General features: G+C 41.7%; 1 protein-coding gene across 3 annotated transcripts; it reads right to left on the bottom strand.

Annotated features, from left to right (window-relative positions):
* Positions 1-1,414: 1,414 nt before the first annotated feature.
* On the bottom strand, positions 1,415-13,309 carry CDCA7L (cell division cycle associated 7 like). Of its 3 annotated transcripts, none has more exons than XM_030970588.1 (9): positions 13,067-13,309; positions 9,967-10,071; positions 9,112-9,471; positions 7,311-7,385; positions 5,995-6,177; positions 4,439-4,573; positions 3,501-3,650; positions 2,715-2,851; positions 1,415-2,366 (listed from the first exon to the last, which is right to left on the bottom strand). In XM_030970588.1, exons 1-9 carry the CDS (start codon positions 13,283-13,285, stop codon positions 2,336-2,338), a joined length of 1,395 nt encoding a protein of 464 aa, XP_030826448.1. In that variant the 5' UTR covers positions 13,286-13,309; the 3' UTR covers positions 1,415-2,335. The 3 variants fall into 3 exon arrangements, with proteins under 3 accessions (XP_030826448.1, XP_030826441.1, XP_030826434.1); XM_030970581.1 differs by having other exon boundaries at positions 4,439-4,570; positions 9,940-10,071; XM_030970574.1 differs by having other exon boundaries at positions 9,940-10,071.
* Between the last annotated feature and the right edge of the window lie 9,480 nt (positions 13,310-22,789).

Here is a 22,789-nt window from a genome sequence, read left to right on the forward strand (position 1 = left end):
TTCTTTTCATCTGGACTTTTAAGCAATCAGTTATTGCAGTAGCTGTAGTAGGGTTGTAGGCTGTCCCTGAATGGAAACCATGTTCACTTTTTGAGCTGCAACTCATCTTTTAACAACCTTCACAAGATAAACATTGTATTTTGTTCTCTTTAATCTGTATCTTCCTGAGACTGAAGCATTTAGTTCAGGAACAACAATTCTGGCCTGCTGTCAACATGAGATTTTAGTTTTAACTGAGAAAAGCTGTCAACAAAGCTACAGCTCATTAGAGAAAGGTGAGTGACTCCCAGTGGCAATCAGAGAAACACCATCCTTACTCTTCACCAGACCTGAATATAATAAAAAGAAAGCCACTCTTTTGGAAAGGAGTTGCTACTACAGCAGGTAAACCCCAAGAGGAAAGTTAGGGTGGGGGAATGGAGCAATACAAAGGATGTCATTTGAATGCTGCTTTTTGAAATGGGGGCATCAACTTTTTAGAGGTTTTTTTTAGCCATCTGTCAGTCCAAGGGCAATACAGTTCATTCCTCCTCTGGAGATGAGGAAAGCATCAAGGAACCTTGTGTGTGCAGTTTGGGCTTGTGTTGGTGTTTACATATATAAAATTTCCTATCACTACAGTCTCTGTTTTTAGTAAAAGGGCTTGTTAATGAATCCACAAGTACAGTCCAGACAGATGCTATGGACTCATCTCTGAATTCAAACAAAGCACAGCAGGCCAACAAAACCTCAATCTAAATCAACCAAATGTCAAGTCCACGCTACATCTGTGTGTTCAAATGTAGCCTTAACTATTTAGCAACTGTTTAAGCACAAATGATTCTGGTCTTGCACTACAGAACAGCATGTAAAGCAGGTGCTACTATTACTGCAGGCACCACACAGGACAGGCCAGGAGCAGAAACATGGTTCAGGAGCTGACTTCAGCAATGCCAGACATTTTTTTAAAGGCTATTCCAGTGGATCAAAGGGAAAACAAGAATGTTTATGAATGTCCAGCTTATAAAAGCAAAAGCAGGAGGACAACTTGTGTTTTGACTTTCAAGCTGAAAATCAAGTCAGGTAAATGGGTTCTGGCAGAAATAGCGTCACTCCTGTCAGTTTCATACTAAGCTTTCAATAAAACATGCTGCTTTCTCAGTCTCCCTGTTACTAAAAAGAGAGATTTTTCACAGTCAGCTAGAGCAAATCTAGAGCATAAGTGTCACATTAAGGATTGTGTTTTTGTCTCACAAAAACACAATCCTTAATGTAACGCTTACGTGGTCTATGTTGTTATTTCCTCACCCATCAATGTTGTGCTCATGTGTTTCTCCACATATTGATTATTGATCTCAAAGCACCATTACACTTGCTACGGGAAAGTAAATGGGAAACATCAGCATCAGAGTGTAGTTTGAATCACAAAACAGTCTTCTTTAGATCAGTCTTTATTCTCTCTACATAAAAAGAAATGTGTATATTACAAGATTTTAACATACTTTAACATGCAATACAAATATCTTGCATTTAAATGAAGTTGTTTGAAAGCCTGGTTGTACAAATGAAAAAATATCTAAGTATGAACTGTAAGTAAAAAAAATTAACTCTGAACTCTCATATAGACCAGTTACAACAGGCGTGTAGATGCTTCAGGCAGCAGGTGCCTTACACAAAAACTGCTGGTGAGAAGTTTTGTTGGATTTTTTTACTGGGATATTTTTAAATTCTTTTTAAACACTCTTCTACTTTCATGTTCCGGTGAATAATTGCACTTTGGAATAAAACTTTCAAAAACCATCCTCACACTGGTTGATTGCATCACCTTTGGCGCTGGAATATAATGGCATTCAGATGAAAGTATCTTTTCCTTCTCTGCAAGGACAAGTTCTATAAACTACAGGTGGTGAAACAGGTTCAGAAAGCAGAGCTGGAAAAATGGATCTTTATGGTCAAGCTGGTAGACAAGGGTGTTTTGTTTCTTTGAAGACGGGGTGCTTTGAAGGTAGTTGTTAAACACCCTTTCTGCAAACTTGCACAATTATATAATTAAAAATATTGCTCATTTTGACCAAGCTCTCCATCCTGTGGTTGTGTAGCTCTATTAAAAATTAACCACTCAAGGTTCAAGAGTGCCTTTTCACTTAACATATAGGTCTGTGCATGTAGATTTCTCTACCAAAACATTTTCCTGAGAGACCTTTTGCATAAGACCATATCAATCAACAAGTTTCCAATAAAGAAATGAATATGCTATATACTACAATTCTATTTTATGTAAAACATAGTCATAAACTTCTGAAGTCAAACTGTTAACATATTAAGCAGTTTCAGGCATGGCTTGAGTTCAGTGCTCTCAATTGTCATCCGCCAGTTGTTTTTGTAAACTAGAAGATAAGAGAAAACAGTGTTAGTGCTTTTTAGGAAACTCAGCTTATCCATAAAATTTCCATTGCTGAAGATGATAATTTCCAAAACAGCACTTCTATACACTTCAGCCAACCAACAGGGATTTCAAAATAGGCAGAAGTCTTTCCATTTTTTTATCAAATTAGTTGCTTACACAGACAATATACATCACTTCAAATAAGCTGATTTCAGCCAAGGAAAAAATCTGAAATCCAAGAAACTTCTTTTGCACAGGCACAGAATTTGCCCCAGGGCACAAGAAGCCAAATGTTATTTAAAGGGCTGTAACAGTTTAAAAAAGAATGACCAGAGGGCAGAGCTCCCACCTTTCCAGGTACTCCTTGACATTGTTGTAGCCATAGAACTTGGCCAGGTGGATGAGCATGCCGGTGGCACAGCGCCCGTCCCGCCGGCGGCAGTAGCTGCAGTTGCACACCCCACGACAAGGAGGACAGATCCAGGCCTGCAGGGGGTGAGTGTGGGAGAGGGGGAAAAGCAAGTTATGAAAAATGTTATACTGGCCTTCCTGTTGCTCAGAGAAATGTGAGTATGGCTTCCCCACCATGTGATTGTTCAGGACAAGGTTTTACAAGCCTCTATCAGCCAGCCAACCTTACTAACATTTTCCATATTCTGCAGGATTAGAGAAATTATTAAGTGCTTGAATACTTCTTACTCTGAAGCCTCAAGTTTTCTGATGTGCTTAGTATTAATTTTCAAATAGAATGAAGTAATCTGTAATGCCTAACATTCATTCCATGCTAGGCTGACTGTAGTCAACTCCCTAGAAAGAGATGGGTATCCACTGTGACAAGTTCCTTTGCCTATCTCTGCCTGCTGGTACATGACAATTCCTGGGACTGAATTAACCAGCTGGTACATGAAGTCAGGCACCCCCAAGCTGCCCAGCAGCTGCATATAAAAGCACACGTGCTAATAGAGCAGTCACTGCCACATTGGGCTAGCACATCAAGGCCATTAGTTAGTACTACAGATCTGCTCTTGGCAAAAAGGTTTGAACCCCGTTACCATAAGCATATTCTTAGCATCACAGATTAGTAACAAGACTGTATTCATTACACTTTCATTGCAGATTCAAGAATGATACTTACTGGATCAAGCAGAGCTGACTTCACATCTTCCCCGTATCGATTTCGAAGACAGGGTCCACAGAACTGCCCCCTGACGCCTCCGCAGCCCTGCTTGCGACAGATTGTCTTTGTATCGGTTGTCTTCTGTCGACACTGGTGGCAAGTACTACCCTAAAGGTGGAATGGAAGAGAAAAACATTCATATGAAGGACATCTTAAATGCCCATTGATGAGCTTCTAATAATAATAAGCACAAACTTCAAACCAAAGTAAAATTAAACAATGAACAGCAAGTTCTGTTACTATGATAAATCATATAACGATGCTAGGAATTTTACAGAGACAGTGCCAAGTTTCAGTTGCATTGGAAGTCTCAAATTACATGAACCTCATAATCATAGTTCTGATCCTTTCTTCTCTCTAGGAAAAACCCAAAACTATTGAGAAAATTATCTTGTGACTCATCCCTGCCAATACCATGAAGCCTGACATACATGGTAAGATGATCTTTATGATAATCAATAGCCAAATCCAGTGAAAGCAAGGAAGGAGGAGTTCCATTAAGAATACTGGACACTACACAATCTGTACAGAAATATCACCTCCAGAGGTACAAAGAACAGCAGGGATCACTATTATTTAACACAACATTTTTATTAGTGAGAAACACAAAAAGGATGCCAACTCTTACCAGTGGCAAGCAATAGCTATAGCAAATTTGACTTAATAGCTCTGTGGCACAAAACCACTTTTCAGAGGCAAAAAGCCAGTGGGGAGTATCAACCACCACAGCCAAGCCCAGAAAAGTCTGGCAAAGCTTTCAAAGCTGTACTTGTGTGACATGATGATGAGCTGAACTCCCCAGAGTCTCAGGAAAGGGCACCTTTTAGCAAACCCCAGTGAAATAGTGAGAGACTTTCAAGCACAGAGACACACTGAAGAATATGGCAACCACTTACAAGAACTTTGTCATAGATTTTGTCTCTAACAGTGATTGCAATGTTGTCCAAGTCCTCCTCAGTTATGTCTTCTACCGGGCGATGAGACGAATACTTGGATGATCTCCTTCTTTTGCGAACTCCACAATCCCCCTGCTAAACAAACTCATCTCAATACCTTTTGTCTGATGTCATGAAGCCTCTGTCACCACACTTGGTGACAAATTCCTTCATTTACAATGAGTATGCAGTCCATAGCTGGCAAACTACAGGCTGATGCACCACTGGAAGAACAGGGAATAGTTTCCAAATCATCCCTGCCTCTTTCCCTCCCTCTCCCTCCATAATCTTTGCTCTACTACACTTTTCATTCATTTTATTTAATTCATTTCCTTTATTACTACTTCTATTTGCACAAATCCTTCACATGTTTTACTGCTGACTTTTCTTTGCATTCCCTCTCCTCCTCCACTGTAACTCTTCATACTCTATTTCTTCACTCTCAAAATCAAGAACTGTGATCATCTGCCTTCCCAGGCTTTCATCCTTCAATCTCCTTCTATGTCCTCTAGTTGCTTTCTCCAATGACAATCTCTAATGTCCTGCAAAAAAAAAACTCTACTGAAGTTTTAGGTTAGTCCTGCCAATCCCAGCCCTTTCTTATTAACCTGTTATTTGGAAGAAAGTACTCCACTCACCATTAAGTGATGTTTTTTATCTCCCAAATAATCATTCTCTTTGACCCCTATCCATGAACAAATCTCATCAGATTTTTAGCCTTCCCCATACCTGTCTCTGAAAACCTCATTTGTCCTTCACTCTAGATCAGTTCTATTCTGTCCAAAACAGTCATTTACCAGCCCAGGTTCTTATTTGGTGCTACTCCTCTTCTTCTAATAACCGAGTTCCCTCTATAATGCTTTAACTATGCCCAGCACTTGTTCCTACAAGGAGACCTGGGATCCAGCCTGTAAGGATTCAAAGTTAAAGGGTGTTCCTCATAAGGGCTATAAAGAAAATATAAGCAAGACAAAGGACCACCATAGGCTAGAGGAGGAAAAAAATGTATTTTTAAGAATAGGAAAGAGTAAAATCTGCAACTTTTTCAATTACTAGTCTGTATATTAACAGTTTGCTGGTGCAGATTCCCTTAATTCGTTCTCAGTTCAGCCATATAACTCCCATCTTCCTTCTGCTATTTCCAGAGGAGGATTTTTGCCCTTTTTTTTCTGAGTCTGGTAACAGAGTAGATTTGCTTTGCCACCTCCACCACCCCGCTGCCTTGCCACTCCAAGGTTTTGTACATTACGGGCTCTAGTAATTTTCAGATGAAGAATTAATAACAGACCAGAAGTTAACTGCCTTGTTATGCCTGAGTAACCCTGGTCACATATAGAGCCCACTTAACAGGTAAAAGATGAGACAGAAAGGCCTGGAAATAACTTCTTCTGTAGCTAATCCCAACCAAAGACTTTCAATAACTTTGCATAGGATGCGATGTCTGATCTAAGTGCTGGCCAACAATTTAAATGTTTCCTAGTTCCTGACTACTGGAAATATCAAAATCTGGCAAATACCACACTGAGTCTCTTCAAGAGGTTTTGCTGTCTGTAGCTACAGATGTGTTCTGCAAATTTGACAGCTGACACAGTAAATTTTTCCAAGGCAAATTTTTCTGGTGGACGAGCAGTTCTGGTTGGGTTCATTCGGCGTGTTATCTGGCCTTCAGAGAATGTCCTCCTTGGGGTTTTCTTCTGTTTCTACAAAGAGACGAAAATTCCAGTAACTGTCTTTTCAGCTATGTTTGTAGTGTTAAACACTAGAAACAACCTGAAAATATCTGTACCACACTTGTACTACCATGAATTGATCTACTGTTCTCCTCTTCCTTACTTGTTAAGCCAAACCCCACCACCAAATATACTCCCTACACACTATACCTTTTTGCTACTTTTAAATCACAGCTTAATGTCAAATTCCGTTCCAATTATTATGACAGAACTATACCAAGATTTAACACATGGCATGTTAGGGTGGAAGCCAGTTCTCACTGCTCTTTGGTAGCTAAATATTCTGATTTTCCCACAATCTGAATATACAATCGAGGAACATTGAGGAATACACAGTTTGAGGAACAAGCTGAATTCTCATTAATTTTCTTTTAAACTTTTTTAACTGAAAGGGTATTAAGAAGCTGCTTCCTTTAGTTCAAGATTCCTAATTTTGGAGATTGTTGGGAGGCACAAGATACCCTCTTCACACTGTCACACCTCCCAATTATTGTGTGATTGAATTCATGCAACAGAAGTCCTGCATGGACATCTAGCAAAGACATGGCCCTTCAAGGTTTCTTCAAATCTTTTCAGTTTATAATATACATGGAAAAATGCTACTCTACAGAGAAAGCTGCTAAGCTCAGTTTCTCAGCTGCTTAAAGCTGAGAAAAATCAATTGAAATAACTACTGTATAATTTCTGTTTGTGTTGAATGGTTCAACTTCATGAGCACAGTTCTATTGGGAAGGGTGGATTTTAGAAGAAAAGCCTACAAGAGGGAAATTAACAGAATCTAAATCCAAAGCAAAGCAACTACTCTCCCTTATTCCCACGTACTCAGACATTTGTCTAAGATGTCAAATAGTATTTCTGGAGCAAAAAGGATGAAGTAGCATCTTATCTTGGTCTTTCTCTTTCTTCATAAATTATCTTAAAAAATTTATTTCCTCACGTAATCTCTGTCACTTCACGAACCATAGTAAATTTATACAAATGAAGTGACCAAACCCAAAGAAAACCAGAACAAACTTGCTGAAAGTTTCTAATGAGACACATTAAGTCCAACATCTAAGTCTAACAAAAATTACTGTCACCACCAACCAGTACTGGGAACTTACTGCAGGAGTCGAGGAGGGTGTTTTCACTGGGAACAGGTCCGGTATGGAATTCAGTTCTGCCAGCAGCTGGGCAAGCTGAAATCAAGTAATATCACATTGAAAACTCACTGCAACTTACAAAACAAGCAACACCACCTACCATCCATTCCTCACATGCACTTCAAATTACAGCTAAACATGTGCAAGGAACCTTTATGGAAGCACTTAAATAAACTGGAGCTCATAAAAGGGGTTTATTTACTCTGCCATAAGCAAACAATACTAATTTTATAGCTCCCACTAATTCTTACTGGGAATTAGAACTAGCCAGATTTACATAGTGTCTTGTCAAAACAGCACCAAAGGAGTGCATTACAACACAGCAATGACTGATAACAAGAAATTAAGTTCATATGATAAGAGGGAGAAAAAAAGACAGGGTGCCAAAGACAGTAAGATGTTCCCAGTGAGCTTTTACTGACTGCAGACACATCTGTGCTCTCTGCCAGAGAGCTCTGCAGCCCCTTAAGCAGTGCAGACACTTGCAAAGTTAGAGAGCAACTAAAGTTAGTACACACTCATTGCAAAGTTAGAGAGCAACTAAACCCCACTGGCAGTTTCCCCAACGCATGCATGTTCTGATCATGTACAGCATCAGAAGTACTTTAGCAGGATGATGATTTCTTGCACCGTGCACAAGATGTCTTGGAAGTACATTTCCACATAAGCAGTGGCTGATAGGTACAAAAAAGGCACTGACCTGTTCTGGAATCCCAGAATGAGGCTAACTTCTGAAAAGCCACAGGTAGTGGGGATGAGCCAAGCTGCTAGCTGTCTGAGATTGCCACAGCCATCAAGACATTAAAAGCTGAATACAGTATTTCTCAGTAAATACTTCAGTGTGGCATTTATTAAGAGCTATTTAATGCGATTACAGTACTGCTCCTAGGATGCCAGTGAATTTCACAGTGGTTGAACTGCAAGGAAGAGTGGAAGGTGAGAAGGACCAAGGAGCAGCAAGACCAACACAACAGCAGTGGGAACACATGACAGATTAGAAGTGCAGGTACAAAGCTGAAGCAAGTTTTTACACGGGAGCTGCAGGCCCACGCCAAGAGGTATTGCTTGAACCCCAAGACTGCTTGGAAGCTGCAACTTTCCCTGAAACACAGTAAATCTGAAGGAGCTACTAAAGACTGAACATCAGTTTGGATTACATAGCAGGATGATAATTAAAGAGAGCTGGTGGCATGTTGGATAATAGAGGAAAAAGCATTCGTAAATGATCAGTTGCACTTTTCCAGACCTACAAACACATACACACATGTTCAGCAGTTATATAGTAAAGCAATACTGTAAAAATCACATCCCACACAGCTGAGAAATTACATTTCTCATCCTCAGCAGCTTTTAGCTGGCTTTCCAATCAGGAACTGCAGCAGATCTGTCACACACAAACAAAAAGTAGAAACACTATTGTGCAAACGACACCATAAACCACCTGAAAGGACCAGCTGGTTTTCTGACATGTTCTGAAGGCTGCAAAACTTGGTCATTTATAACTTTGTTCATATCCACATTAAAAATTCTTAGTTCTACTCTGGTTTTAAACTTGCCCAGGCTAGTCCCTACTTGAGGTTATTTTAGGGGTAAATGTCTGAGTGCTGAGGGTCCTCCAGGATTTTCCCAGGTAGAAAAATTCACTGTAACATTTTCCCAAAGTTCCAGCACAGCATCAGCAGGGACCCTAAAATTCAAGTATGCTAAAGCTAAGTAACTGGATGTAAATGTCAGAGAAAAAAACATTGCTCTTAAGTCTTACCATGGCTTTATTTTCTTTAATATTTATGGCTCTCTTAAGCAGTGCACTGGAACTTTCCTCCTGTGTTTCTTTAATGTCTTCTTCAGACTCTGAAGCAGAGCCCTCTACTTTGTCCGAACGCTTGAGGCTTATTTCTTTGGAAAGAGGTGTGAGGGATTCACTGTCCTTTAGAGCTAAATCAGACAAAGCCTGTTCAGGCATTTTTTTCTCAGATGACTTCCTGGTGGGAAACTGTAAAGCAACACGAAGGCCAAAGCTTCTTCTCTTGGGGGAAACCTTCTTCTTCATCTCTTCCTTCTCGTCTTTCTCATTACCCAACAAATTATGGTGTTCTTCATCACTCAAGTCTGACTCCACCATCTGGAAGTAAGAAAAATCCCATGTTACATTATTGGCTCTGACATTAGAGAGTTAATTTTTAAATCACTAGTTCTAGACAGCAGTCTTTCCAGCCAAAGGCACCACCATAAATTCACCTAAATTAACATCTTTTTACAAGCTCACAGTACGCAACATATGCCTGTGCAGAGATCAACAAAACATCTACATATTAGTGCTGTCTGGGATACAGACATGACTGCCTCCAGAGGAACAATCTTGCCCAGTACCATCTACAAGCAGTGGAAGTAGTTCTCATTTCTAATATGTGATGCTACATTAAATAAAGCATTCTCTCTCTCTTTTAGGAAAACATGTTTTAATTCAGCATGAAAAAAGAGCATCATAGTGTATCAGAAAAACTCCTACAAGAACATGAAGTTTACACAGAAGAGACAGAAAAAAAAGAAGTCAACATATACATTCACATGTAGGTGTGACTGCCTTTACCAGAACTTCTTTCTTGCTCACATGTACCTCGCTTGAAGCGAAGCCCTCAAACACTTCTGTTTCAGAGTCAGTGTCCTCAGTGAAAATCCTCCGCAGCTCTTCGGTGAGGTATCTGGACTGAAACTGGAGCCCCTGCAAAAACACCACTCAGGAGCTGTGGGAGGCAGTCAGATACAGAGTATTCACACTGCCACAATAAACAGGCTTTGAGGGTCAAAGCAGTGCCAACTAAATAGCACACTGTGAAAGCACTTTGCAGGCAAAGCCTGTCAAAAGAAACAAACAACAAGAAGACAACATTCCGTTTCAATATTGAGTTGTTTTAACATTGCAAGATTCTTTTTCCTCATTTTGAGGACAGGGCTTTAACTGAGCTACTTCTTGTGGGGGAAACTTTTGCCTTCACTTCTTCCCTTCTTCATTACTTCATTAAAAATAAACCATTAGTTTTCTTGTATGTAAATTATCATGTTGTTTTATGTATATTCTTCTGTTTTATGTATTTTCTTCAACAGGCCTTGAATAGAAGAAAATACAAATGAGAGATGGGGTCTGCTCCTCATGTTATTACACCATCACTGAACTGACTGATACCAACACAAATGATCAGAGCTTTAAACAGCCTGACCAATATCCTTCCACCTTTCAACTTCTCAGCTCACTGATTTTTTGGTGCAGTTTATCATTCCCTTATGTTCTAGGGTAGACAGCTCCTCAATTTCAGCCTATAGACCAGGAAGTAAAAAGACCTCATTAAAACATTCTTCATGGTATGTACGTTACATCCCAATTAAACACAAGGCTTTTACTAAATAGAAGTGTATTTCCATACTTCCAACAAGAACTAGTAGAAAACCATTTAATCAACCTGTTCCTGCTAATCTCTTGAGAGACTTGTTCCTGGTAGGAATATAATCCATGTTCACATCACACCTGCCTCTTGAAAGTCAGCAACATGTAAGTTTATTTCCCCAATTTTCCTCCGTTACTTCTTCCTCCCACACAAGAAACAAAAATTACCTTTAATACAATGCATTTGCTAAATATCTTTATTCTTCCTTTCAATTCCCTCCCCTCCCTGACTTTAATTACACATTTCTTTATTTTAAGATAATATCTGGTGAAAAAAAGATACAATAGATGAGTGGAAAAACTTAGAGGGGAATGGGAGGGGGGAGCCACTGCAAATGCTGTTTCTTTACACTTAAACATCTACAAATTATTATGGGTAATTGTAATGAGTTTTCTCTGAGGAAAATTACTTTATTCTTTTGTTGATAGCTGCAGTGCAGCTGCTTGAGAAAGGAATGAACACAATAGGGAAGTTACTTTAAAGTTAAATTGCACTTCTTGGAGGAAACTGAAGATTTTATGTATTCTGTGGTTTTATGAAATTCCACAATGAAGGTTGATGGGGGAAATACGCTATTTGTTAGCTAAAGTAACTAAAAATAACAAACCTACAACTATGCTGTTCATCTATGAAGAACAGTCTACACCGGGTAAAATACACGCCAGGGATACCTATTGTGGGAGCAATTGTGGGACCTCACAGAAGCGCAGAGATGATCAGAGCAGGACTGCAGAAAGCCCTGAGGAAAAGCAGGCACACAGAGGTCACTACTTGCGAACTCATTTGCACCTCAGCATCCAAGGGAACACCTGATGCACTAATAGCCCATTTACCACCCCAGCAGGGCAGCTACCTGATGCAGGGCTCTGATGTGCAAGGACTGCAGATTATGCTGCAGTTGGATGGAACTCAGGGTATTTTTATTGTACCATTTAGTGGTAAAGAAATTAAATTCAATACTGATCAAGATTTAAAATAATTCTCATCCCAAGGGAAACACAGGAATGATAAGGAAGGTTGCAATGCAAGCTATAAATCTGGAACAAGTCTCACTGGGATTCTCAGCAATGCATGTTAAACTAACTATCCATCTCTTCCACAGCATTTTTCATCAGAGGATTTTAAACTGCTTTGCAGAAGAGATCATTATCATAAACTCTATTTCACAAGTTGGGAAATCAAGGGAGGAAAAAGTAGTCTAAAGCAGAAGCTCCCACACAAGGTTTCCCCTCCACCACCAATACCTGTCCCCACTGAACCTTCTTGATAGTCCGCACAAAAACACAAATTCAAGAGCAAGCTACCACCCGGTTTGCTGAAGCCGACAGTACCGCTCTCTAGCAACAAGATTACAAACCAACTTAGAGCCCTTTAATTACATTTTAGACTATCTTTATCCACAACACAGACCGTGGCTCTACCCCCAAAAGGTCTCCACACTCTCCTGGGGTCAAGTTGCCTATAAAGGCTGAGAAACAGTACATACTTGTAACAAGCCTTATTCTGTCTCTTTCTTTGGCTAACACTAATCATCTTCCTTGTCATCAGCACCTCTTAACCAGGCACTGACCTGATGAACTAGGAAAATAAAAGAAAAAAATTTCATTTATCTCATTAATGAAACAGAGGGACCTTTGCAAGAGCACAAATGACAAAGGTACCATATAACACATTAGCCCATGACTATCAAGCATGTAAGTATATGTTTCCAAAAGACTAAAAACTAAATTTTTTGTCACACAAGACAAATTCACAAAGCTGTGAATTCAGCTGGTATCTCCAGCTACCAGAGAAGAAAAAATATCAAATGATTGTGCTAATCCAAGCCACTCCATCAAGAGAGCAAAGACTCTGCACTACTGCAGCGGGAGCTGATGCTTTCTCTGGATTACCACTATCAAGACATAATTTTAATGCAGAGACAGCATGGAGATATTTTGGAAGAAATACTTTGAAGTCTACATACTCACAAATGCCCATCTAATAACCAGCCACATCTTTCCAGGATGGTAATTCCCTTTTTCCTGTTTGCTACACTTACCTAATTCATTTAAACTCATCTTCCAATGAAACACATTTTCTTTTTTATATTATGAAGGAGTTTTCAATAGCAACCACTAAACCCTAAATACTAAGTTTGTTTACATTTAAGTTTAATATGGGCACTGTAAATTACAGGTTAAGGTTAGAGTTATAATTCACACAGTTTTGACATAAGCTCAGAGTATTACTGCATCCCAAGAGAATAACTGGACTATGGCAACCTGTTCCTACCTCTTTTCCAGACTCCAGGGAATCAAAACTAGCACAGTTGTTCTCTGACAAGAAGCTCTGTTCGGAAGCATCATCTTGGAATCCTGGAAAATCTTCACTGTCACTGGGGGTATTAAAAATGTTTGCCACATCCTTGGGTACCTGCTTCTGATTCAAAACAAGACACAAAATACGAGTCACACACACCAACTTAACAGGAAAACTCAAATTTGCAACCATACAACTTATGTTTATATTCCTACGCAAACATGAGTCTGTAGCACAAAATATCTATGTGTAAATTGTACCTTATTTAGCTAAACTCCAGGAAAAGTCTGTATAGACTGTTTTAATACCTGAATACAGACTCAGGATCTGGGACTGGGAGGGGATGCAATACACAGGGTGTTCAGCTCCACAGGAAAGTACTTCAGAGACATAAAAATACATGTGTGCCTCATCTTTGCAAGCAGGAGCTCAGGACACTCTTACCCATGGGGAAACCCACCACCCCTCCTGCTCTTCCCAGAGCAATGATGGCTCAGAGGTGAAGAACACAACCTCAAACACAACACAATGCTAAACTACAAAGGAACCTGACCTTTAGATCCCACAGTACCATTATGGATTTTAGCAGACACTTGGCTAACTCCTAAAACAAAACCAAGGCAACTCGTTCTCCTCTCGGTCAGTACTGTCACAGAGCTTCTCCTGTGATACTTGCTAAGAGAGTGAAAATGTGCTAACCAAGAACATTTCTCCTCTGGTAAAAGCCCATTTGTGGCCCGCCAGGAGAGGGGGGAGCACAGCCAAGGGCAGGCAGGAGCCTTCCTGAGGTGACCACGGTCACAGCTTCAGCATTCAAGAAGTCCAGTCCCAGCCTAGGAGACTCATAACACCACCTCCAACCATTCCACTGGGCCACACACTTCACAGGAAACACTCTGGATAAGGCTCTGCACGTGCCAGGACAGTAAGAAAGTTCCCATGTGGGCTGCTTTAGGATCTGGTGTGTGTAAGGATGGCATGAATAAGTCAAGCCTTAAAATCAAGGTAGAAGGCATTTTGCCAAGTTTCAGAACACATTTTCACATATCCAAGTATCACCTATAAAACCATTCTGCCAGTCACACAAACACTCTGGGAGAAAAGCATATGCATTCCTCACCAGCATCCAGACACTCATCCCCCACATCCCCCAGACCATATACACAGCTCACACACACCACTCCAACCTGAAACAAGCCTCTCTGCTCTTTGCTAAAGCCACACTCTCATTAACTCTCGGGAACATGAGATCAATGATTGCCTGGTCAGAGGCCAATTCCTCATCTCAAAGAGCTGTTTTCCAGCCCTGAATATCCACCAGTACATCTCAGAGATGAGGTTCAGAACTGAGAGCAGACTGCCCTTTTCTACTGTCATAGAAAACCAAGGTTGCTCATACAGGGCATATAATGATGATATCTTTTTTTTCAAAGTTTACTTGTGGCAAGGCAAGTGACCCAAAGGAAGCTCATTTCTCCAGAAGTAATGTAGCTGCAAAAGTTCCATTTCCATTAAAACAGCAAGCAGTACCTTCACCAAAGCATCACTCTCTGAAATAAGCTACAGTAAAGGGTGAACATGGGCCTAATTTTATTCTTGTTCTGACCTTATACAGCTGATGTAGGCTGATGCAAAACCAACTTACTGTTGCTGGAGCAAGAGTAGAATTCACTTCTGAAAAACTGACCCTCTCAGGCCTGTAATAGCATGATCCAAACTACAGTTGCTAGAGTCATGCTGTCCATATCCAAACCCCTTTGGATATTCCCTCACTCCTACCTCCTACAGTGAACATCCAGAACCCACTCCCGTTGCTGGGGCAGAATTTACTTAGTACAGAGCAGTGCTAAAAATGAAGGATTGTGCATTTTAATGGAAAAACATACGAGGAGCTGAGAGTCTTCCTGCTATGAATAAATTGCTTCCAGGAGCCACTGTATTAGTTCTTGTGCTAATCTACAGCTGAGTTAGCCACTGCTGTGATTACTGTATGCCTGATTTCTTCTTCTTCATGTATTGCTTCTGCATCTGCACCAGAGGAGTCATTATTTACTGATTTTGAACAACAACAAAAAAATTCTTTCCCAGTAGGAGAATTAATTTTTTTGCATTCCCAAATTCTATGGTACTGGTACTGATTTAAGTAACTTACTGTAGAGCTCCAAGGATTTTTAGTTTGTGACTTGCTCCCCACAGCCTGAGTAGGAAGAATCTCAGTTTGGTCACTGATGAGTCCCTGTTTTACCAGAAGGGCTTACATTAATAACAGACAACTGACAAGGTGGACATACTCCAGAAGTTTAGAAAGGGAAACCTCAGGGTGAATCTTGATTAGCGGAATTATTAGAATCTATTTCTGCACCTGAAATTGTAAGCCAAATTTATTTCCAAGAAAAGTTCACTGACATAAAAGACAAGCTTGCAGCAAACATCTCTGTCATGATGGGTTCATTCACTGTCATTTATTGTGCAGTCCTGGAAGCCACAGACATTTCCATCTTCAACTTTCAATTAAAATACATTCTGAAACTGATTTACAATCAGCATCAGAGCCTAGGATTTTCACTCTTGTCAACAAATTATTACACACCAAGAAATAAAATACATATTTGTCTAAACAGAAATGTCAAAATGTTAATTTATTTAAAACATCTGTAAAACACAGGCACTCCAGCAGAGGATCTTTACACCACTAAACCCCTAAAAAAGTCATGAAGGCAGAGATGTGATGAACATTGCAAGCTTGCTCAGGGAAAATATTTCAACATGAATAGACCACAATGGACTGCTGAAACGCTACAAGTGTGAGAAATACTGTCTTTTAAATATACCTGTTACAAAGGCTAAATAGCAAAAGCCTAGTAAAAGGTGGAAATAATTCACAGCTGCTGAAAAAGTCAGTCTTATTTCTGGTAGGAAGTTTTATATCTATTGAACTCATTTATTTTCGCACATAAAATACACTTAGTTGTTGAAAACCCCTACAAGGTACTATTCAAAAGTATCAGCAAACCTTCCCTGCTACAGATGGCACACGATCCAACAACTGCCAGAATAACAAATCATATGTTTCTGCAGAAGTTGTCCAAAGCTCAAGACATCCACAAATCTCAGGTTTTCCTTCTCTAAATTAGACAAAATACCACCAGTATACCCAGGAGCACCCTGGGATGTGTTGGGCTGCATGGAGACCCCATTCCCACAGAACCAGGGGCAAACAGCTGGTATGTGCCTGTGGAGGCTGGCAGGTCTGTCACCAAGGGCACAGGGTGACAGAGCCTGGTAGCATTGTCAAAGCTATTTCCATCACAAGAGCTAATGAAAAATAAAGTACCCAAGGTCCCCAGCAGTCACAAGAACATTTTTCCAAGCACTATCCCCATGAATTCCACCTTGTTAGTCAATGAAAAATGAAAAGCCCGAGGTGAGCTGTTTTGCCATCTACATCAACAGGAAGAATTTTCATGTTCCAATTGAAAAGGCAACTTTCCTGACACCAAAGCCAGAAAAGATGCAACTTGTCCTGTAGGCTGTGAGAACACTTGCCTGCATGCAAACCCGTGGATTTGGTAGGAAGCAAGTTATTTCTACACTACTTACTAATATGTTTAATTTTTTAAGAGTTATTTGCACACATCACAATCCCCGCCTGAACACTAGCGCATTCTTCTCCAATGGTGTTGTATCACGAGAACCTACAGCACAAGAAAGCAGGGCTAGATGTAGTTCTCCATTTTTGCTCCTACCATGGGGAAAAAAATCAATGGGGCTGTGTTCCCTTAATTCAATTTAGCACAATGTATGGGCATTCCTACTCAAAGCAGAGGACACACAAGTTCAGTCACATTCAAACTCAGTCAGACTGAAATAACCAAAGTTTAATTCCAAGCAGATACTCACACAAACCAAACCTGTGCAAAGTCACACCTTCAGCACATACTGGAAAGCCTCTTGACTTGTCCCAGGTTCAGTCCAGAAGCCAACCTAAGGCACACCACCCAAGGGCACCGCATTTGGCTCACATCTCAAAGAAACAACCGAACAGGGAAGCACTCCAAGGCTGACAATTGTGGGCAGCAGTACAAGTATAGAGGGGCCCAGCCAGAACGTCAGTAGGTGCCAGACCAATAAACCAGAACTATGCAGAAGTCAAGATCCTGGTTTTTCCACTGGAGTCACAAAGGCGAACAGCACTCTAAAAGCTTAATTTTAAGCATCATACAAATGTGTGAAAGACGTGGAAAGCACAGAGATACAAAGCCCCAAACTGCAGTGCAAAAGAATTACACAGACTGGATGCATGGTCAAAAAGACTGTCAACCACACAATCAGCCAAAGACTCCTGGGCATCAACAAAATCTAGGAAGGCAAGGAAGATTGAGGATAACCTCCAGGGTTTCTCAACATCACTAAAGCACAAGAAGCTGAAATCCCCTGGACAGTGAAGTATATTCCTGGCATAAGCAGTAGGAGATGGCAAGGCAAGCGAGTGTTCTGAAAGAAGAAGGAACAACTGATAGAACGAGTAGTCATCACCCACTTTCATGATCTTTGCAGGAATAATTTGATTCTAAAGTAAAGACGGATTATGCCTGAGCCTTTAATCTGTCACAGCAACAACTCCTGGGACTTTGAGGGTGCCTCCTCAAAAGGTTCTGGCAATTTTCACACCAGTAAACCTACTGCTCCATGAAAATTTGGTAAATTGTGCTGTTTTCAGAACAGCCAGCCAAATACAGTCTCTATATTGCCTTATCTAGACTGATAATAAGCGAATGTCCATAAAGCTACTTTATCCTAAAATAAGGAATGCCCAAGTATCATAACCACATGGCAAATCATTTAAAATGTCACCTTCCATAGGCAGTACCTTCCTGCAAACTATTTCCTACTCTTCAAAAATGCTGATAGTACTGTGAGTATCAGCATGCCAGCATATGAACACAATCCAAACACTATCAACTGCTACTATTTCTTTGTACCATCTTATCTCTCACCAATCCTAAGAGTTGTAACAACTATTTCTGAATTTATTCTGCATAATTCAAGAGCGTCCCATGGTGATGCCAAATTACTCTCCAAGCCCTGGTATTTCAAGGAAAACACTTTTGTACAATACCGTGATGCACGCTCACTTTGTGCCTGGTCTGCTCAAGTCTAGGATTTGAGTTCAGGCCTTGTGGGTGCAAACACTTAGCCACAGCCAGCGCCCCTTAAACAAGCTCTGTGTACTGAAACTGCTGTGCCAGGACCTGCCAAATCAGACCCCGGGACAGGAAACGGAGCTGCAGGTCTTGCGATTCAAAACAGTTTTGTACTGCTGATGTCTTCAGCAATTGTTTTCAAACTGGGGCATGTACTCACAAGCCCATCTGCCTGTCAGCGGTGACAATCTGTGACTTCAGAGGCAAAGAAACCTTCACCACCACATCCTTCTGGCCCAGCCAGGACTGAACTCACTGCTCACCAATGTATCACAAAGACAAGGCAGAGCCAGCAGAAGGTTGTGCTCAGACAGAAATAAACTCCCATGAGAAACAGGAAAGCACCAAGAACAGACACGGTCCTTCTGCTCTTTGCTGAGCCTTGAAAGAAACATGATGTGCAGCATTTAGCCGTGTAACAGAAAAGGAACTAGTAGACAGTAAGTCTTGTGTTGCAGCACCCGAGGTGAGAACTGAGTGCCATTTGTGTCTATAGTCAAACAGGGCTATCCCAAATTGTTTTACAGCGCCCTTATCTTCACACTGCCAACGGAGGGCCTGAGGTCATACAGAGGTGGAAAGTCTTTGTGAAGACACAGGTTCTAATAAATACTCCAGCGGCTCTATTACACTCCAGTTCCACAGAAACCCCTGTAAAGCTCTAACTTTCCATCAGCAAGAGTTGAATGAGATGTTGAACTTCTCCTTGCTCCTTCCCACCACCTGAGAAGCTCAGCATGACTTGAAGAGAGTCAATTTAAACTACATATAAGGAGAATGGTAAAACACTGGAACAGCTTGTCTAAAGAGCTGGTAGATGCTCCACCCCTGAAAACATTCAAGGTCAGGTTGGATGGCTCTGAGCAATCAGATCTAGTTTAAGATGGCAACACTCCTTCAAGGAGGTTGACTAGATGAGGTCCCTTCCAATCCAAAGTATTCTGATTCTATGGCAATACCACCTCCGAAGATTCGAACCACACAATCAGCCTGATGCACCCAAGCATGCGCCCCCAGGCTTGGACCAGACCACAGCGGACGCAAGCATGCCTCTCAGGCCACTCAAATATGCGCCAGCCTTTGCATCGCGGCCTTCCAAAAGAAAAAAAAAAGAAAAAAAAAAGGGGACAAAAAGGCCAGAATTAAAAATAAATAAATGTATTGGCTATTTCTAAAGTGGTATCCCCAGGCTCACAACTAATTAATTGTCAGTGATCCACTCCAGCCTTTATTAGAGCCGCTACAAGTCCCAGCACAGCTGCAGTTGCCCCACGCTGCTGCTGAGCGTCCCAGGGCCGCCCTGAGGGTGGCTTCAATCCCATCCCGGCCTTTTACAGCCGCGGAGCCGCCGCGCCACGTGGATGGCTCCCGGCGGGACCGCGGGCCGCCCGGTGTCCCGGACAGCGCGCTGCGCCGGGGGCGGTGCGGGCGCGCCGGGGGAGCCGCCCCACCGCTGGCGGTCACTCGCCGGCGCTGGCGGGCTGCTCCTCCGACCCCTCACGCCGCGGGCGGCGGACAAAGGCCGCCGCTGCCCCGGGCAGGCGGAGAGCTGCGGGCCGGTTCCCTGTCCCCGCCGCCCGGCCCCGCTCCGCCAGCCCGCGGGCCGCCTCACCTGCCGCGGGTCCCCGCCGCCGCTGCCCCCGCCGCCGCCGCCGGCCGCGCCGCGCCATGGCCGCCCGCGCTGCCGCGGGATGAGGAGGAGGAGGAAGGGGCAGGGAGGAGGGGCGCGGAGCGGTGGCGGGGTGGAGCCGCACGGCAGAGGCGGGAAAGCGGGTAGAGGGACGGGGCACCCTGCGTGGCCTGCCTCGGGATGGACCCGGGCTGCTCGGATGCCGCTGCGGATCTCCTGGGCACCCAGCATGGTCCGCTCTTTCCTGCACGCTTTTCGCTAGGCGGCAGCTGTTCGTCTGAAAGGGGCAGGCTTTGGAAGGAAATAGGCTTTCATCCTCCAAGTAACTTAAAATGTTTATTTACGCATACAGGCGGGAAGTGTAAGCCTCTTGAAAACCTCTAGGAAAAAATGGGGGGGCGGAGGGGAATGATGCCACTTTCGAATCAAAATCTTAAGGTCCAATCATTAGTTCAGCACTGCACGTTCACCACTAAGCCAAGTTCCCAAGTGCCACATCCATATGATTTCTAAGCACTTTGAGGGATGGTGATTCCATCACTTCTCTGGGTAGCCTGTTCCAATGGCTGATCACCCTTTAAGTAAAGAAACCTTCCCTGGCAAAATCTCAGGCCATTTCCTTTTTCCTATCGCTTGTTCCTTGGGAGAAGAGACCGGCCCCTATCTCCTTTCAGACAGTTGTAGTTCTCTATTAAGGTGTCCCCCTGAGCCATCTTTTCTCCAGGATAAACAACACCAGCTCCCTCAGCCGCTCCTCATCAAACCTGTGCTCCAGGTCCTTCACTAGACCCTTCACCAACTAACTGCCTTTCTCTGGACATTCTCTAGCACCTCAATGTCTTTCTTGTAGTGAGGAGCCCAAAACTGAAAACAGAACTGGAGCTGTGACCTCACCAGTGCCAAGTACAGGCAGACTTTAAATGCATTCCCCAGCTTCCCAAGTCAAGAGCCTTTAACTTCACTGTGAAAGGGATGGGAAGCAGAACTGGTTCCTTGAAACAGCAAGTCAACAGTTCAAATTTCAAAATATCATGAATGTGGGAAAATAAATCTAATCAGAAAAATGTAATTGGAAAAAAAGGGAATATATCAAATTTTAAAGCACTTTTCCTCCACACAAGTTCCCATTTAATCATATTTTCCACTGTGCAGCTAGTAGAAAGAAAGATGAACACAAAACCAGGCAAAATATTTTTTCTAGTTTCCTCCTCTGAATAACCTGTATTCCTCAATTAAGTAGCTTAATTTTTATTAAGAATTTAACAACATTTTATGTGTCCCTTTTTAATCAAGGGGATTGTTACTCGATTAGGTACTTTGTGTTATGATTACCCAGTAATTCAGTGAGAAAAGCTACCCTTTGAGCAGAGAGGTGTTCCCAAAGTTGTCTGATGGGTGGGGTGGAAGTCTGTCCCACTGGTACTGTGCCAGCTGTTCATCATCCATCTCAAAAGGATGGGCTCTGTAGGTGGCTCAGAGGGAAAGAGCTCTCTTGGAATCAGCAGTGAAGCACCTCAGTGTTTGCAGTACTGTAAAATAAAAGTGTGCCTTTGCCATCCTCCTTATGGGATTTGAGAAAACAGGAGAGTAATTGATGACTATATCTGAACTGGGGGATCTCAGTATAAGGTCTCAGGGTATGTTTCACAGCCAGGTTTCTGTCTGGTGTCTTCCACAAGCCCTCCAGTCTGGATAGCTGAAATAGAACAGCAAGAAATTGACTTGCACATGTAATCTGGCTGAAATAAACCCGTAATAACTACCTTTATAGTTTTTGAATCGATAAAAGCAAATCAGAACAACCAACTGTGTTACTCTGTAGCTTACCTTCAAACACAATTGTGAATTGTCATGCTAAAAATAAATTCAGATTGTTTTGACTATTTCAGTACCTTCTGGATGACAGAGATGTAAAAGCGTTATGTATTTTGTCATTTATGGGAGTGCTTCAAAATGCAGTCTGCCTACTCTGATGAGTTCCCAGGTCTGACTAGGTATTTTAAACACTCCACTGTAAATATTGTCTTAAAATAAAAGTTAGAGAAAAGTAACATTTTTTTTGAAAGTGAAGGACAGATGAGATGAGTTCTTCCCCTCTCTCTGAGGGGAAGAGCCTCTCCATGCAGCATTGCATCTGATCCTCAGTATAACACATGGCAGACTACCCATTTAAGTACTTACAAGCCTTTATATTCCATCCATATGGAAGGTATTTGTTAAGAGAGAATGTGAGGGAAGTCGTTACATGCAAACAAAGAAGCATTTAGCCAAAGCAGGCCATTTAAACACTGGTTTGCATTGCAATATCCACTATTGAGGCACCTGCAGTTGTCACTCAGGGTGCAGAAATAAGAAGCTTTGGGCATGAGGTGGGGAGGAGGGAATTCAGTCGAAGACAAAATGTGGGAATTATGTATAATATCAGCAAAATTGAAATGCAGACTTCTTAAAATACAAAAGAATCTCTTGTGCAATACATTCCTGAAAAGCTTGTATATTATGTGATCCTGGGCTTGGTTCTTTCCCTTGTCCCCAACAGTCTATGTTATCAGGCACTTCAGTTTGTTAAAAGCTGTCAAGATGCTATCTTGGAATGCAAACAACAGATTTGAAATGGCTGTGTTGACTGTCCTGTGCTAAATTAGAGTGAATAAAATTGAATTCTCTTACAATAGAGATGTGCAGCTATTATGCTGTTACAAATACATTATGAACTGTCTGATATCTTCAGCTATTTTATGCAATTTGTTGCTTTGGCTTTGTTTCTCTTCTTTTTCCCCTAACTTTCCACTTCATTTTGTATTTTCATAATCATTCTCCTTCTCAGCACTTCAAGCCTTTCTTGTCAATTCTTGTTCTTTA

This window comes from Camarhynchus parvulus, chromosome 2, assembly GCF_901933205.1.
Source record: "Camarhynchus parvulus chromosome 2, STF_HiC, whole genome shotgun sequence".
Lineage (NCBI taxonomy): Eukaryota > Metazoa > Chordata > Aves > Passeriformes > Thraupidae > Camarhynchus > Camarhynchus parvulus.

Excerpts from the sequence above, each read along its gene's own strand:
- CDCA7L (XM_030970574.1), bottom strand. The coding sequence starts at position 13,285 with ATGGTTGCAAATTTGAGTTTTCCTGTTAAGTTGGTGTGTGTGACTCGT. Across the intron at positions 10,072-13,066 it reads CCCTGGAGTCTGGAAAAGAG|GGGCTCCAGTTTCAGTCCAG; the intron begins GTAGGAACAGGT and ends GTGTTTTTGCAG. Across the intron at positions 3,651-4,438 it reads AAATCTATGACAAAGTTCTT|GGTAGTACTTGCCACCAGTG; the intron begins GTAAGTGGTTGC and ends TTCCACCTTTAG.